The 17,135-nt window shown below is 40.8% G+C and overlaps 1 protein-coding gene across 2 annotated transcripts in view; it reads right to left on the reverse strand.

Moving 5' to 3' along the window:
- Positions 1–3,031: 3,031 nt before the first annotated feature.
- Positions 3,032–17,135, reverse strand: part of EPS8L1 (EPS8 signaling adaptor L1) — a 76,981-nt gene continuing 62,877 nt past the window's right edge. For both annotated transcript variants that reach the window (XM_069742398.1, XM_069742399.1), the window contains 12 exons: positions 15,404–15,530; positions 14,760–14,848; positions 14,598–14,672; positions 14,225–14,373; positions 13,398–13,533; positions 11,140–11,189; positions 9,809–9,905; positions 8,166–8,312; positions 7,203–7,314; positions 5,961–6,141; positions 5,604–5,736; positions 3,032–3,566 (listed from right to left, as the gene is read on the reverse strand). In XM_069742398.1, coding sequence (XP_069598499.1) covers positions 3,480–3,566; positions 5,604–5,736; positions 5,961–6,141; positions 7,203–7,314; positions 8,166–8,312; positions 9,809–9,905; positions 11,140–11,189; positions 13,398–13,533; positions 14,225–14,373; positions 14,598–14,672; positions 14,760–14,848; positions 15,404–15,530 — 1,383 coding nt within the window. In that variant the 3' untranslated portion in view covers positions 3,032–3,479. The remainder of the gene's footprint in view (positions 3,567–5,603; positions 5,737–5,960; positions 6,142–7,202; positions 7,315–8,165; positions 8,313–9,808; positions 9,906–11,139; positions 11,190–13,397; positions 13,534–14,224; positions 14,374–14,597; positions 14,673–14,759; positions 14,849–15,403; positions 15,531–17,135) is intronic.

Consider the following 17,135-nt stretch of genomic DNA (forward strand, 5'->3'; position numbering starts at 1 on the left):
TTGTGTGACATATCTCTGTGATTTAATTGCATAAAAATTCAAAGTTGGAAAATTGCGAAATTTTCATAATTTTTGCCAAATTTCCGTTTTTTTCACAAATAAACGCAGGTACTATCAAAGAATTTTTACCATTGTCATGAAGTACAATATGTCACGAGAAAACAATGTCAGAATCACTGGGATCCGTTGAAGCGTTCCAGAGTTATAACCTCACAAAGGGACAGTGGTCAGAATTGTAAAAATTGGCCCGGTCATTAACGTGCAAACCACCCTTGGGGGTAAAGGGGTTAAGTTTTCCCAGTTTTTTGTGGCAAAATTAGGGGGGGGGTCGGCTTATACGGTATATGTATGTATATATAGATCTGGTCCTGATCACACAGGACTCCCAAGTCACTAATGTTTTTCTATGTAGTCAATCCGGTGGCAACGTAAAATCAATGGAACTTTTGGGTTTTGAGTGGAGATTGCCTACACGTAACCAAACATCACACAAGCATGACAGCTAGGAGATGAAGCAGTGAAAAAATGAAAGATATCAATGATGAGTAAAACATGGGATTACATTTAATCTCATAACGATACATATTTGTGTAGTTTGCAGGTTTTCGGTCTTAACATTTCTAATGCAATAGCAATCAATAACCATGGCTGAAGTTTTGGACTTTACCATGCAGCAGGAAGAAAACTAAGGCAATCGTAAAGAAAAGAATCCAGAACCCACAGCTTGTTCTACAGAGGTCCAATTTACAGTGTCGGATTGGGGAGCCAAGGGCCCATCAGTAACCAACTCCTGGACCCCACTTTTCAGCTACATGTAAGTGAGACATTATCCTCAATTTCAAATATATGTAACAATGCTCTGGGTAGATTGATAAATTAATAAGATGCTGCCACTGTTTGTACATAGTGATTCAAGTATATAGTGCCAGGTACTGCTCATATAAGAGAGTGGTGGCCCACCGGAGGATTCTCCTGTTCACCTGTGGGCCAGTCCAAGCCTGGGTTCAAGAACTAGTGTTAGAGTAAGGAAGGGGTTAATGTCTTCAGGCCTGCCAAATCTTGTAGGCTGTGGTAGATCTCACCAACTGTTCAGAACGAAGAACTGATGAGGAGTGTGAGTAAGTTGGGAGGACAGACGGAGTGTCTTTTACTTATTGTGCAGGCATGAATTCTGTACATTTAGGCAGTTCATGAATATAGGTGTTCTGCTATTTGCTGTTATGTATGAAGAGTATAAAATACATTTTGTTTTTTTTTGCCCTGTTTCTAACACCTACGTTAAATGTTGTGTATATAGGCAGAGTGAAGTACCAAGTTAGTCCACTAGATGGGGACACCGAAGCTCAATACTGAATATAGTTATCTCATGGGAGAAGTCAGCTGTGGTTAAGTCAGGAGCATTTCCTGAAAGTGTTCAGTGAAGACTGGGAGCTGGTACAGTTCAGAGGGGCCAGGGAGCCCCAGGCGTCCCAAGGGGCTTAAGAGCCCAGGATAGCACAGCAGATCTTATGAACAGGGCCCGGCCGTCCAGTGCCAGTGGGTCAGAGTGTTACAGCAAAAGAAGTGCAGCAGGATAGAGACGAAGGTCGCTCTGAAAATGTGGCAGCTATCTACATGGGTTAAAGCCCTTCTGTCTGGGGTGAAACAGACGAGGGAACTCCTCAGAGTAGTCATGCTGGACAGGGAGGATGCTGCAGTACCGAACGGTTCGGTACGACCCGGGAAAGCCCTGGTAGGAATAAGAGAAGACATAGGGAAAGTAAAAGATGTGAACGATGCCGTACTCTGTGTTGATGCTGTGACTGATGTGGATGTGCTGCAATTGAAACCAAGTAAAGCAGAAGGTATGCAAGAAAAGGGACATTGTTTAAATGTGACGGGAGGCCAGGGCGTGCTAAGCCTGATATACTCAGCCACGACTATGGCCCTGGCTATGCCTCTCACAGACACTCCGACAAATATTGGAGATTGGTGTAAATCACAAATTGTGCATTTCTTATTCTCACCTGACCCTTAAAAACTTCTAAATTGGAGTTAGAGTTGCTCGATCACATTCTTTAAAAAAAAAAAAAAAAAAAGTCTTGTTTTATGTGTCTAAAAACCTAAAGCAGTAAATATAGAAGCAAATATATTATTTTGCATGTCACCTATCCGCAATATTAATTTTTAAAGTGGTTGGCCAGGCTTGGAGTACAAGTTTGCAGTCACTCTACGTGACTGCGAACTTGTGAATCCTCATAGAGCGCAGTGTGCACGCTGTCAGGAGTCTACAGTGTTGTCACCAGGAGTGGGCAAGTACGCGATTTGCATACGTCTGGCCACACTCCAACTAGACGTGCGCGACCTTCGCTCCACAAGTGAATTTAGTGAGGCCAGAGATACGTCTAGTTGGAATGTGGCCGGAAGTGACCGCCTACAAGCGAGAATTCTGACAGCGTGCACTGTGCGCGCTATGAGGATTCACAAGTTTGCGGTCACGTAGAGTGCTGACTTGTAGCCCAAGCCTGGACATTTTTTTTTAAAGTACTGAGCAGACATTATGATTACAGTGAAAGTATTTTTAAAGAAATATATAGCCCTTTAATTTATTCTTATGTATTTAAATAGGTAGACAGACATAATTACATACAAAGGAAAGAAGAAAAAAAATAAGGTTCCAGTAGAATAATACATAAGATTTCTGACCCTTCACTTAAAATACAGTGTACGGTATATATTTAGAGAAAAGTCCCGATCCACCTGTATATTCGTCAGAATCGATACGTTGCGTGCAATCACTGTCTCCGAGTCCATTTGTACGCTGCAGCTCACATGCTTTGCTCCTATGATACCCGTACAGAAGATTTCTTTGCCACCTACATCTAAAATTTCAAAACTTTGGCAAACAAAAAAAAAAAAAAATAATATATATATATATATATATATATATATATATATATATATATATATATATATATATATATATATATATATATATATATATATATATATATATATTAAAAAAGAGAATTATTTTTTTTGGTTTTTGTTTCCTGATTCCACAAAACAAGAGGCTAAAAGACGAGTAACATTAATAACCTGGTAACATTACAAGCGAACGATCCGATCAGAAACCCTGGAGGAATTAGTCGAGAGTGCGACATTCCTGACCGAAACGATAGAAGGAGATCAGAGGGCAGAAGTGGTCACCAGCATCTGTCGCATTATAAAAATTCTTCATTCGTAGAATGTGGAAATAAGGCATAGTGCATTGGCGGAACTTCCCATCCTGCCGTGAGGCATGGACCGCCACGTCCCGGTACAGTCCATTATACACCGGGTAATGGCCGCTTTCTACAGCAGATTACTTCTCCAGCACAGATGACTGGAGGCGTCTTTGGTACATCCATATATTCCAGTTCATATATATTATATATATATTTATATACTCTTTGGAAGACATTAAATAACATCAAGTCCAAGTAGCCCGATCAGTCTGCTCAGAGGCTGCCTTTCTCAAGTTCACTGTCCACCTTTTTCTTTTGTCTCTCCATCACGGCCTCCAGCTCTGAGATCTTCTTAGAGTCCTAAGATCACAAAAGAAGAAAATTCCAGTTAATGGAAGTAAATAAAAGAATAAAGAAGGAACTTAAAGGGTTGTCCAGCCCGAGGCTACAAATCTGCAGTCACTCTATGTGACTGTAGACTTATGAATCCTCACAGTGTGCGCACACTGTGTGCTGTCAGGATTCTGTGGTCATGTGACTGCGAGTATGTTATTTACATACTTCCAGACACATTCCGACTAGACCTGTGCAGCTTCAATACATTGAGTGAGACTGTGCACGTCTAGTCGGCATGTGACTGACTGCATGTATGCGAATCTGACTGCAGGGAATGCAGACTTGTAGACTCAGGCTGGCTGGACAACCCCTTTAAAATGAAAACGATTTGCAAATTAAAGTATCGTACTGAGTTGCTATAAAGCTCCCTATGTGTATACAGCTTCAATGAAAAATGTGGAGGGCAGCACAGTGTTTATCAGTCCTTTCAGCTCTGGGGTCACACCAAGGAGTTTGTATGTTCTCCCGGGTTCCCAGGCTTCCTCAAACACTTTGAAGTCATAATGGTCGGAAGTAAAGATTGTGAGCCCCGATGGGGACAGTAAAGAGTTGTGGAATAGGATGGCGCTATATAAGCAAGGAAAATAAATATTGTCTTAAAGGGGTTTGTTGACTGATAAATGGGGGTCCCAAAATCACGTGTGAATGGAGTATCATTAGCATGCACAACCACGAGTTGACTCACTTTTATGGGTGTATATATGAGGGTAGTTGTGACCACCACCCTGTTAACTGCTTTAGTAGTGCAAATCTATGACCATCATCCCAGCATGCAGTGATCATAAATGCATATTTAATAATATGGGGCACTGGACCCCTATATCGTCATTGGTGGGGGTCCTAGCTATTAGAGCCCTATGACTCATACATGTATCAGCTGTTCATAAGATAATAGTTATAAAGCTACAAAAATAAGATCCCATGCTTTGCACTGATGAGAGGCAACACCCCGAAACACTGTTTGTAAATTGGGAATCTGGTTTGGCTTTTATCCTAAGGGGTTAAAGGGTTGATATTGATTATAGGATTGCTACTTCCAATAGGTGGCGCTAGAGCTCAAATCTTCTTCCTCTCTGAAGAGGCAATTTGCATATTTCATTATCCAGAGGAGCATTGCATGGCTTATAAGTCTCCTTACGCTGGCATGTCATTCAACCCAAGGAGAAAAATTACTCCTTGGATCCCAAACGAAAAAAAGAAAACTCAATCTAGTTACACTTTTCTCCTTTTGATCTTCTTGCTGTCATACTCAAGATCAGACTAAAAACTGTCACAAAGGAGTAATTTTCATAGTAGGAGAATATATCCTCATGTACAAGTGTAGGGTCTCCAGTGTTTTGGAGCTCCCAGTTTGGAGACCACTGGTTTAAATATTTAAGATGGTGTATTAACGCGGATCCATCACAATACAAACTGCATACACTATTAAATATATCTCTTGGACCTGATGAGACTGGTGTCCTTACTTTGAAAATCAATATTAGAACGGCTGCACAATTCTTGATATTATAACGAACATATCCTCAGTCACTCTACAGCTGAACTCAAAAATGATAGTCATTCTGAATTAAAAATTTTTTTAAAGTAAGTACACCAGCCTCATCAGGGCTAAGATTTATTTAATAATGTATGCAGTTTGTACAGTTTGAAACGCTTTTAAAACTTAAGCTACGACTAAAACACTGATGGGACATTGCGGTATGTGTTATCATGCGAGAGAATCGGGACAATTATGCTAATGACACTTTGCTCAAACTGATAGTGTCATCTCAGTGCGATCCAATTCTTTCCAATAAAAGAATCACAGTACACGTGTGGAAAAGATGGAGAACTTTATTTCTCCATTTTCTCTGTGTGCGTTCATCGGGCTGCACTCGGATGACATTCAAGTGCAGTCCGGTGTTTTATACGTACCCATAGACTTGTATGGGTGCGAGTGATCAGAATATGCCGGGTCATACACCAGGGTGAACAAGCCCTTAGGAGTATGTTATCCCATACCTCAAGAAGAGCCTTCTGCACCATGACCTGGCTGTAGACTCGGGCTCCTTCGTCGGGGCTCACAGCTCTAAACTCATCTTTCCGGAGAGAAAACAACTGGGCTCCATTTAACACCCCAAGGGATTTTACTGTCCTGAAAAAAACAACAACATCAGAAATTATGATTATTAGCAAAAAATCTTACACTTATACTTCATTAGAAAGGGCGTCACGGCCCGGAATCAGACATTGTCCCCTCGGTGAACCTCAAAATTCCATAAAATGCAGTGAAACGTTCTGGGAGCGAATAATAGGGAAATAACGTGTCGCCGAGAAACAAAAAAGGGGGAATGTTCAGTATTAAGGGGGAAGACTCACAATGTGTTAAAGCCTTTGGCCTGGAGCCAAGAGGAGACCTCGGTGGGGCTGGACTCATCAGTGAGAGGTATGGACGTATCTGACATCTTGTGGATATTTAGACTCTTCTGTGGGACTGTTCGGCCATTGGCCAGCCTGAGCAGCAATTCTTCATTCATACTGTTTATTCTGTCAAATTTATCTAAAGACACAAGAAAGTAAATCATAAATAAGTTTAGAAAATACAGAAAATTAATAAATAAAATACAAAAATAAAGTATGAAAATAAATAATAATAAAATAAATAGACTTATAAATAAAATAAATACAGAACGAAAATAAATAAATAAGGAAATAGAATTATAAAAAATAAAAAATATATTATAAATAAAATAAAGAACGAAAATAAATACCGGTAAATAAGAAAATAGAATTAAAAAAAAAAAATAAAGAACAAAAATAATAAATAAGAAAATAGAGTTATAAATAAAATAAAGAGCGAAAATAATAAATAAGAAAATAGAATTATAAATAAAATAAAGAACGAAAATAAATAAGAAAATAAATAGAATTATAAATAAAATAAAAAATAAAGAACAAAAATAAATAAATAAGAAAATAAATAGAATTATAAATAAAATAAATACAGAACGAAAATAAATAATAAATAGAATTATAAATAAATTAAAAAAAGTAATGAAAATAAATATAAAAGCACTTGGTAAATTTACAATATTGCCCCCACTATCCAGCTTTATTTTAGGACACAATTCACTTCTAAAGCTTTTACTTGGAAGAGTCAACGATAAGGTGATATTCTACGAGTTTAATTAACCATTTTAAAGGATGTAATCTATAAATGCTGATCCCATAATGTAATGTATAATTATTAGTGATGAGTGAATGTGGTCGGATAAGGTGTTATCTGAGTATGCTTGGGTCCAAACCAAGTGACATCGGCATGCTCGAATACTATGTTCCAGTCCTCGCGGCAGCATGTCTAACAGGCAGGCAATCCCTGCATGTGTTGCGCCTGTCGAACAGCGGCGGGGACTTAAACATATTTTTCGAGCACGCTGAAGACACTTAGCACCCGAGCATGCTCAGATAACACCTTATGCAATCACGTTCGCTCATCATTCATCACCAATAATTAGAGGTACCAGCACATCTCCCGATATAGGTCCAAACTGTAGAAGTCTGGAAAGTCTCTTGTCTTCTGCTCATATAGAAACTTGCTGAGTGTTAAGATCCAATTTTCACCTTGTGTGGTGAGATTCTGCTCTGGATGTTGACTGTCTATGGTGTCCCACTGTCCGGGGCTGATAAGACTTGATTTGGATGGCTTTTTGGGAGGTGTTGGCGGTTGTGTCTTCTGGAAGAAGGATTAATCAATAGAACAAGTCTAGAATATAATATCATTAAAGGCTGTAGTATCACAATGATATAGTAACTTAATGGGATCCGGTCGTTTTGGTAATCGCTTTGTTATCAAAGTCCTGGGGCTCCATGGAAAGCCGGCGGCTAAAGGGAGAAAATAAGCACATTTTCTCCTGATAGCCACATTTTCTGCAAAGCAGCTGGGCGGCATCATAACGCTGTTTACCTGCAGATCAACCCTTTAACTGCAGGTAAATAACATTTTCCAATGTGACAATTTCCCCTTAAAGGCTATGTACACCTTCACTCAGAAATGATTTGTGCTTTCTAAATAGTCTTCACTACAATTATTCTGCAGTTTTTCTGCTGCAGTGGTCTGAAAACAATATCTAAATTTGCTATTGCGCCTCCTTCCTGTCTATTCTCTACGCTCTCATCCTCCCTTCGCTCAGTGTTAGAAATCACAGGATAAATGGGGCTGTTCAACGATCTGCAGTGGAGAAAGCATCTAAAGGTTTATGGAGAGCAGAAAAACAAAACAGCCTATAGACAAGGAGGAAAGTAAGTGGAGATTAAATAAGTGCAGATCTGGAGCTGTGCTGATACACAAAAGCAAGTGGAGACAGTAGCACCCTGGAAAAAAAAATCAAAACTAACATCCAGCCTACATTACTGTGAGGGAAAATCAAAGCTCATCTCCAGCATGTATTACACGGAGAGACACTCCCACAAGAGAAAACTTGGAAACTTGGCTGCAAACTGCATATTAAGAAGCCTGAAAACTAACGGGGGGATGAAGAATGCAGCCTGCAACTTCGTATTAGCTAAAGTTAACCTCCTACGTACCTTCGTTGGGCTTCCGGGTGGGATTCCATTTTGTTTGGATTTGTTAAGTTCTGCGGCTGTGACTGGGGAAAGTATATTGTAAGGCACGTAACCAATCTGCCCAAAGCGATTCTGCACCTTCCACCACTTCTTGGAATCATCCAAAACCTAAACATAATAAAGGAATATTAAAATGGATCCTTTATATTAACACCACTGATAGGTCCTGCGTCCTGTACTCATTTCTGGAGCATCATTATAGGGGGCCAAAGCCACGATTCCCCTATTTAGACAATGGTGGGTTATTTTACCATGTTATCACACTGCCTGCTGTGAAGGTTTAGGGGATTCCAGTATTTTATGAACATTTATAAGTGAATTTACGTTTTTCCTTTCATAACCTCTTACGTTTGGTAACCAATCGTGATTTAAAATTCATTTTAAAACTGCTCAGATTGGTTAAAAAAAAAAAAAAAAATCTCTCCCTCACACTTCCCATAGTCCCCATCTTCCCGCTCTATCCGGAAAGGCCCAAAAATCTGCTCAGCCAGTCACTGGCCTCTGCTGTGACCAGACTCATCCAGTGATTGGCCGATTTTTGGCCATTTTTGGTGTTTTTAGATTGGGCGCCTAAGAAAGGCCGGGTGACTGGAGAGGATGAGTATTGCTTCATTATGTTTTATTTTTCATCCATGTATAAACTTAAAAAAAATATTATTATTATTACGGTGTTTATTTGACGATATAATATGAACATTGGGAGAACTGCAACCTTGGGGGGTAATTGGCCAAATGGAACTTCACAACCGGTCTGGAGATCATCATAACTGTTATGACCTGGTGGTTAGGAGCACCCGGAATGACCCGATAGTTAAACCTCATACAGGACAAGCTCTGGGATGTGGGAGCTCTGCTGACCGCAAGCCCTAATCCTATCACACACACTAGAAATAGCCGTGGAGCGCTCCTGACCAGACCCTAGGCGCCTCGTCACAGCCTAAGAGCTATCTAGCCCTAGAGATGGAAAATAAAGCCTACCTTGCCTCAGAGAAATTCCCCAAAGGTAAAGGAAGCCCCCCACATATATTGACTGTGAGTAAAGATGAAAGTCACAAACGCAGAAATGAAACAGGTTTCAGCAAAGGCCAGACTTACTAAATAGACAGAGGATAGGACAGGTAACTTTGCAATCAGCACAAAAGCCTACAAAAGACCACGCAGAGTGCGCAAAAAAGACCTCCGCACCGACTCACGGTGCGGCGGGGCCACTCTGCATCCCAGAGCTTCCAGCTAGCAAGACAAAATCATAATAACCAGCTGGACAAGAAAACAGTGAACAAATAATGACTATCAGGAACTTAGCTTCCGCAGGAGAAGGCAGGTCACCAGAGAGATCCAGTAGCGAACTGAACAAATGCAAAAACATTGACAGCAGGCATGGAGTAACGATCTGAGAGGAGTTAAATAGAGCAGCCAACCAAAGGATACACCACGTCACCTGTGTAAGGAACCTCAGAAGCAGCAGCTTCACTCATAGCCACCAGAGGGAGCCCATAGACAGAACTCGCCGAAGTACCATTCACGATCACAGGAGGGAGTTCGACAACAGAATTCACAACACATAACCCTAGTAGGATGCCCGATGGCACAGACATGGCACCTACCTCCAGAACTTCTCCCTGTAACACTGACAACTCTGTGCTGTTCCTGGCAACAAAATCATACGTGCAGCTCACACATCTGTCGTCTGTCTCCTTGTGGCTGCAAAAGAAAAAAAAATGTTATGGATTTTTTTGGGGAAAAAAAATGCAATTTTTCCTTCGTGCGCCGCACTAATCCATGGTTCTCTGGGCCCAAATGACCACGTGGTATTTGGTTCCTTTGTGTAGGGAAAAATTTCCCCCATCTTGAACAACGTAACCTTAGACAATCTGAAAATGCTCAAAATATATCATGTGATTGTCCAATAAGACATGACCTTTGCTACGAAGACCCTCCCAAAAAAGGGTACAAAACCACATGGCTTACAGATTTTCTATTAAAAAAAAAAATCTTGAATTTTATTTTTTGTAATTTTCCATTAAAAAAAGCTCAAACTTTGCAATTTTCAAATGGCCAATTTTAGAATTTTAATCTTGCAATAATCACATTGGCCACTGGGGCTTTTTTTAGACTCATACTTCCTGTCTTTTCATGAAGAGTTTTCAGCAGGTTCATTATCAGCAGAGGCAGGATCAGAATAACAGGCAACGCCTTAATGCCCAGCTGATAAGACCAGACCCACCAATCACAATAGGTGATGTTACGGCTCACCCTCCACCTCCTCCCTTCACAATCACCACTGCCCAAATCAGACGAGCTTAGAAGGCTCCTATACAAAAAAATAAATAAATAATAAAAATAAAAAATAATAATAATAAAAAAAATCAGATCTGTTGCAGCCAATATACATGTACCCAATGAGAGCAGAAGTCTTAAATTATGTCCAGAGGCCGGTGTGAAAATTGCAAGATGTTTACATTTTTTATTTATATAGAAAGTGATATAAAAAAATAAGAAAAAAAAAATCTAAAAATTTGTGAAAAAAAAAAATACATTTAATATAAAAAGCTATTGAAAAATAAGTCATTATCTGGTGATTAATTGACTTGATTGAATGGGGCAGATTTACTAATCATGTCTAAAGTTTGGAAACCTTAGACTACCCATCAAATTCATTTTAAGTTACGATTTTAGGTGCCTTTTATGGGATCCCATTGAACAGGTCATATTGTTTTTTACATCACAATCTATAGGAATCTGAGAAAAATAAAGGTCCATACACAATAAGTGGCGGACAAATATTATAGTATAAGGCCATAGTTTTCTATAGGAGCCGTCTTGCAGATCTTTACAACATGAGACCTTCTATAAAGTATCACAAAATCCCAAGGAGCAAACCCATATTCCTAGAAAAATCTATATTAAGAAAGGCCAATAATCCAATGCCACGTACCCATTCAGAACTGGAGTTAGTGGCTTCCGATGAACTTGAGGAGATGATTGCTAAAAAATAAAAAAAAAAGACACAAAGGAAATAAAATAAATGAAAACAAAGTATATGAAAAAGCAGCAACATGGAAAAATATTTACAAAGTGATGAAAAATTACATTATAAAAGGTGTAAAAAATGTTTTAGAGGGGTTGTCACTACTTTTTTTTTTATTGATGTCAAAACGTATGGGAGCCAAACAGTCCAGTGTAGTCCCTGCTGCCGGGCGCTGCAGATCAGCTCCTGTTCTCTTCCATCGCCTGTGGTCATGGTCTATTTGTTTCTCCTCCGGTAGTTGTATTTGCATTGCACCAAAAAGCCACATTAGCTTGTGGGCAAATCTAGTGCTTCCATTTCCATTGCAAATCTTTAAATGTATGAAATAATGCTACTTGGGAGAGACAAAAATCAACGGGGGACATTTACTAAGATTTGCGTTTCAAAAACTGGTCTTAATCAAAAGAGGCTGGAGAAAAATGCACCAAATGTTTTAAGAGGGCCTGAACTGGGCGGCGTGGGGTGCAGACTGCTGAAGGATCACACAAGGCCATATTGTATTTGTGCCACACACGTTAGTGGCTCTGTCGGGTTGTCCGTCTGAACTCCTGAAAAACAGGATTTGGGCGAAACCTCAGACGGGGTTCACTTTAATGAGGATAATGGAGTCTCTTTGTGCTGTATGCGGTGTAGACAACTAAATGATCATGCAAGTCCTTATCCCACTTGTACTATACATGTTAGTGGCTCTGTCGGGTTGTCCGTCTGAACTCCTGAAAAACAGGATTTGGGCGAAACCTCAGACGGGGTTCACTTTAATGAGGATAATGGAGTCTCTTTGTGCTGTATGCGGTGTAGACAACTAAATGATCATGCAAGCCCTTATCCCACTTGTACTATACATGTTAGTGGCTCTGTCGGGTCGTCTGTCTGAACTGCTGAAGAACAGGATTTGGGCGAAACCTCAGACGGGGTTCACTTTAATGAGGATAATGGAGTCTCTTTGTGCTGTATGCGGTGTAGACAACTAAATGATCATGCAAGTCCTTATCCCACTTGTACTATACATGTTAGTGGCTCTGTCGGGTCGTCTGTCTGAACTGCTGAAGAACAGGATTTGGGCGAAACCCAAGCGGGGCCACTTTAATGAGGCTAATGGAGTCTCTTTGTGCTGTATGCAGTGTAGACAACTAAATGATCATGCAGGTCCTTATCCCACTTGTACTATACATGTTAGTGGCTCTGTCGGATCGTCCATCTGGACTCCTGAAGAACAGGATTTGGGCGAAACCTCAGACGGGGTTCACTTTAATGAGGCTAATGGAGTCTCTGTGCTGTATGCGGTGTAGACAACTAAATGATCATGCAAGTCCTTAACCCACTTGTACTATACATGTTAGTGGCTCTGTCGGGTCGTCCATCTGGACTCCTGAAGAACAGGATTTGGGCGAAACCTCAGACAGGGGTCACTTTAATGAGGCTAATGGAGTCTCTTTGTGCTGTATGCAGTATAGACAACTGAAGGATCATGCAGGTCCACCGTCCATAGCCCACTTTTCGGGTCTTTTGTCTGAACTCCTGAAAAACAGAATTCAGGCGAAACCCCAGGCAGAGCCATTCACTTTCATGAGGCTGATGGAGCCAGTATGTGCACTGTCTGGTTGACAACTGAGCCAATAAAGTGAATAACCATACTTGGGGTTCGGCCCAAATCCTATTTTTCAGCACATCAGATGGAAGACCCCATGGAGTCACTGACTTGTGGCCCAAACGCAATGTGAATATACCCTAAAAACGCATAATAAAATCTCATTCTCCTTGGCATTAGCACCACTTGCACTCCCCTAGGCAGGCAACCATTTTTCCTTGCATGGACGTCCATGGAAGTAGCCGCCTGGGATCGTGCGTTACAGATTGGTGTTTAATCAGAAACAGGACTTTCTGGTTTGAGGTTACGCGCCAAACAAACCCTGCCGTGACTTTCTTTGTGTTTTGTACACAGGTCATAAAACATTGCAAAAAGGAAAAATAGAACAAGGGTCCTGTCTGCACTGACCCGGACCGCCATTAATTCACATGTTGGTGAATGAGGCTCCTGCACCAGCAGCCCACAGACAAGAATGGCGCTGTTTGTAGGAAACCAGGCCATTTTCTTATATTATCCAACCCCCTTAAAAAATGTAAATGTTGAAATGTGTCAGTAGTAACACGCACAGATCACTCACCTGCGACCTTAATTCTTCATGGCGATGCTGAAGCTCAACAGGATCTTCCCATGGCTTTCCATCACTATTACTGGGGACCCAGCCACTCTTAAACGTGGGAGTGTACGGCTCGCAATAGTCCCGGGGGAATTCAAGTCTATACGAGAAAAATTAGAATTATTAGTAAAGCGAGTAACAATATTTTGTCTGCTTGGTGAGGATAGGTCGTCTGTAAGACAGGTGCTCCTGAAGACTGGACTAATGTAGAAATATATGATGATGCATTTATAGCTCGTATTATGGCACTAGAAACAGGATGCTAAATTGCAAACCTCAGCAAAAGAAAAATATTCCCTTAAAGGGAATCCATCAGCAGGTTTTTGTTATGTAATCTGACAGCAGCATGATGTAGGGGTAGAGGCCCTGATTCCGGCGATGTGTCACTTAGTTTACTGGGTGCAGTAGTTGTGATACAATCCCAGTTTTTTTCTGCTGTAAATCTAGCAAAGCTCAAATGCTGAGCCCTGTATAACCCCGCCCACATCACTGATTGGCTGCTTTCTGTGTATGGTGTACATTGGCAGGAAGCTGCTAATCAGTGTTGGGGGCGTGGTTGGACCAAGAGGCACGAGACACCTAGTCCTGGGTGAATACTTTTTGTTGGATGTGTAATGGTGCCATATTGGTTGTTAGCACACCTACTCAACAGAACCAGGTATATTTTAGGATAAAATGTTATTTAATGATCTCTAAACATTAATGTTTATCTCCTCTTCCTTCTCCGATATCTCTTACTATTCCAAGATAGACCTAGGTCTTGTAATGCAGGACCCAGGATCCCTTCGTACCTTGGTCTGGTCCAGTTTGGTCCCAACGAATTCCATAATTCTAGTTCTTGGTCATCTAAGCACTCCTTCAGCAGACCGACGGCTTCTTTGGTGAGCATTGGACTTTGTATAGAAGCAGCCATGTCCGCACCTCCGGAACTGTCCACCAGCTGGTTACAAGAAACAATACAGTTGTAAGTCTCATACAATGAGAAGCTCCGTATCAAGTCTGAGCCTTCCTAAAATAACGTCTATCTCCCAAAAACTGGAAAATATTATCTTAGTAATGCCACAATTTTACGTGACCATCAGGGGGTCCAGTCACCATGGTGGCCGAATCTAAAAATTCCCAAAACAATCTAAATCGGAAGAAAAACGAATAAATAAAACTTACGGTTTTCAGTGGTCCAAATAAGAAGTGAACAAGCTCAACCGAACTGGGATTCATAATGTTGCTTCTAAGTCTGGCCTACGTAGAGAACACAGAGGGGGACAAGTTATGGACACCTTTTTTTGTAGCTCTTCTTGTTGAGTTTTTTGGTGGCTTTTGACGTACCAGTAGACAAAAGCTGTACTTGAATTTCCGGGCAGCTTCTTCATAATCTTCCATTTTGGGGGGTTTGGCTCGAAGAGTCAACAATCCCTCTGTGCAAAAAAAAAATATTAGAGGTTACGTTGCAAGAGTTTTCTTTTCCAAATATAAGAATTAAAAAAAATCAGTCAGACGGCTCCGAATACAATCACAAAGCAAAATCCTACACGACTAAGCTCTGCTTTTTTTGGACCCCTCCCTTTAAAGGGCTTGACCCCTTAGGATAATTTTATTCCCCAAATTAAAATCTTTTTACCCCTCATCTCACAGCTCAGATTCCCAGCTGTAAACTATGGTGGAACTTGTCGGTAAGAGTTCAATCTCACAACAGCGCCACCACAGGGATAATGAAGCATTACACGGTGCCGGTTGATATATTTAGGATGCCTGTTTAATAGACAGAGCTTTCAGAGCTTCCAAAGAGAGAGATGCTTTATGGAGCCAATCTACATTAATATGTGGCTCAGTGGTTAGCACGGTGGCTCAGTGGTTAGCACGGTGGCTCAGTGGTTAGCACGGTGGCTCAGTGGTTAGCACGGTGGCTCAGTGGTTAGCACGGTGGACACATACGACGTTACATTTTTTTTTTCACTAGTGCCAAGTTTTACCTCCAGCTTCTGGTTTCTTGCTCCTTCTCGACTTCTTCCTATGATTTAGGACTTTAAACGCTTCCGCCGACTTCTGGAGATTCGCCATGAAGATCTCAATGTCATCAAAGCAGTGATTCAGCAGATCCTGCGCGACAGACAAACCAACTTCAGGAATACAGTAGAAAAGTTTTAATGAAAAAAGTGATCATGTATAAACAAGAAAGCACCAAGCAATAAGTACAAACATGAAAATGCAAATGTTACGTATTGTGTGCGCCAAACCAGCACCGACTCTGCAAATTATTGAATTTGAATATCATCTAGCTGCTCCAGACTTCTGCTTCTGTCATTGTTTGGTCCCAGTCCTTAGATTAAAAGGCAGTTTGTGTCAAATATAGTATTTTGGAATAATTAAAGCCAGATCGTGAATCCTGTTCTATTTTATTTTTATTTTTCGACTTTAGACGTTTTTCACTCTATTTTTGATCGTCCATGGATGTTCGCTGACTTGTATGGGAGAGTTTTCTAGGCATGCTCTGTGACTTATTATGCAGGGAGAGGGAGAAGGTGAGCTGTGACCATGACCTATCCTAAGTTACCCGAGGAAGACACCGATTCATTGCCAAAAACTTAGCTTTTTGTATTTATATATTTAATATGTCAAATACGACTCGACTCGCTCTAAAATCACTTAAGTGGGCTACTGACACAGAAAATTAACTCTGCCTAGGATTTCAATGACAAAGTGATCCTCAAGGGTGCAGTCGGATGGCCGTATAAATCAGTCCGTAATGCTCGGACTGGCTGGTGGCTCTACCGACCCAAGCGGGACAGCCTCATAGAAATACATAAAACTGTCAGATTCAGGTGCGGAGAGCCGCCGGCCAGTCCGAGCATCGTGGTCCGATTTATACGGCCGTCTGACTGTCGTAAAGAATAGAAAGTACCTGCCCAATATTACGTTTAGTAACAATTTTATTGCCCGAACCCTATTCTTAACCTTAAGCCTAAACCTAGCCCAAATTGGTTGAAATGTTACACCTGTATAGACTTTGGCGCCACTGATTAAAAGGGTTGATGGTCAAATGATATTGATGAATCTGCTGACCCATCCTTAGAATAAATTATCACTCTCAGATCGGTGGGCGTCTGACGCAGGAAACCTCACCGATCAGCTGTTACAGGCTCCGACAACTAGTTTCAATCCATTGCAGCCATTTTGCAGATCAGTTCCTATTCTTGAAAAGAACAGCCGATCTGCAGCACTCGGCAGCAGCGTCTACACCATGACTGTGTGCAGTGCAGCTCTGTCCAATGTTTACAGCTGGTTGCCATTGGAACCGGTAAAAAACGATTGGTGGAGGTGCAAGGGGTTGAATCCCCATGATAAAATATTTTGGCCACCTATCTTAAGGATAGGTCACCATATTATTTGCCTGGATACCCCCTTTAAAGTTTATAGCGCTCTTTCTAAAAAAAAAAAAAAAAAAAAAAAATTTATGTGTCATTTTCTTCCCAAGTGAAAATGAGGACAAGGACCTGGTTAATTTTAAGATGATTTTCCACCAGTATAAGGATCAAATTTTAGAAGCCACCCCTACAGAACCGGCATGAATAAAGAGGGGATTGTTGTCACAGTGTATGTACGAAAGCCCCTTAAAAAGCAGGTGAAAAAACACTTTAGAGTAACCGGCATCATTTTTATTACATAAATCAATAGTACACATTAAAAACAACTTTAGAATAAATT

Source organism: Ranitomeya imitator, chromosome 10, assembly GCF_032444005.1.
Source record: "Ranitomeya imitator isolate aRanImi1 chromosome 10, aRanImi1.pri, whole genome shotgun sequence".
NCBI classification, from domain to species: domain Eukaryota; kingdom Metazoa; phylum Chordata; class Amphibia; order Anura; family Dendrobatidae; genus Ranitomeya; species Ranitomeya imitator.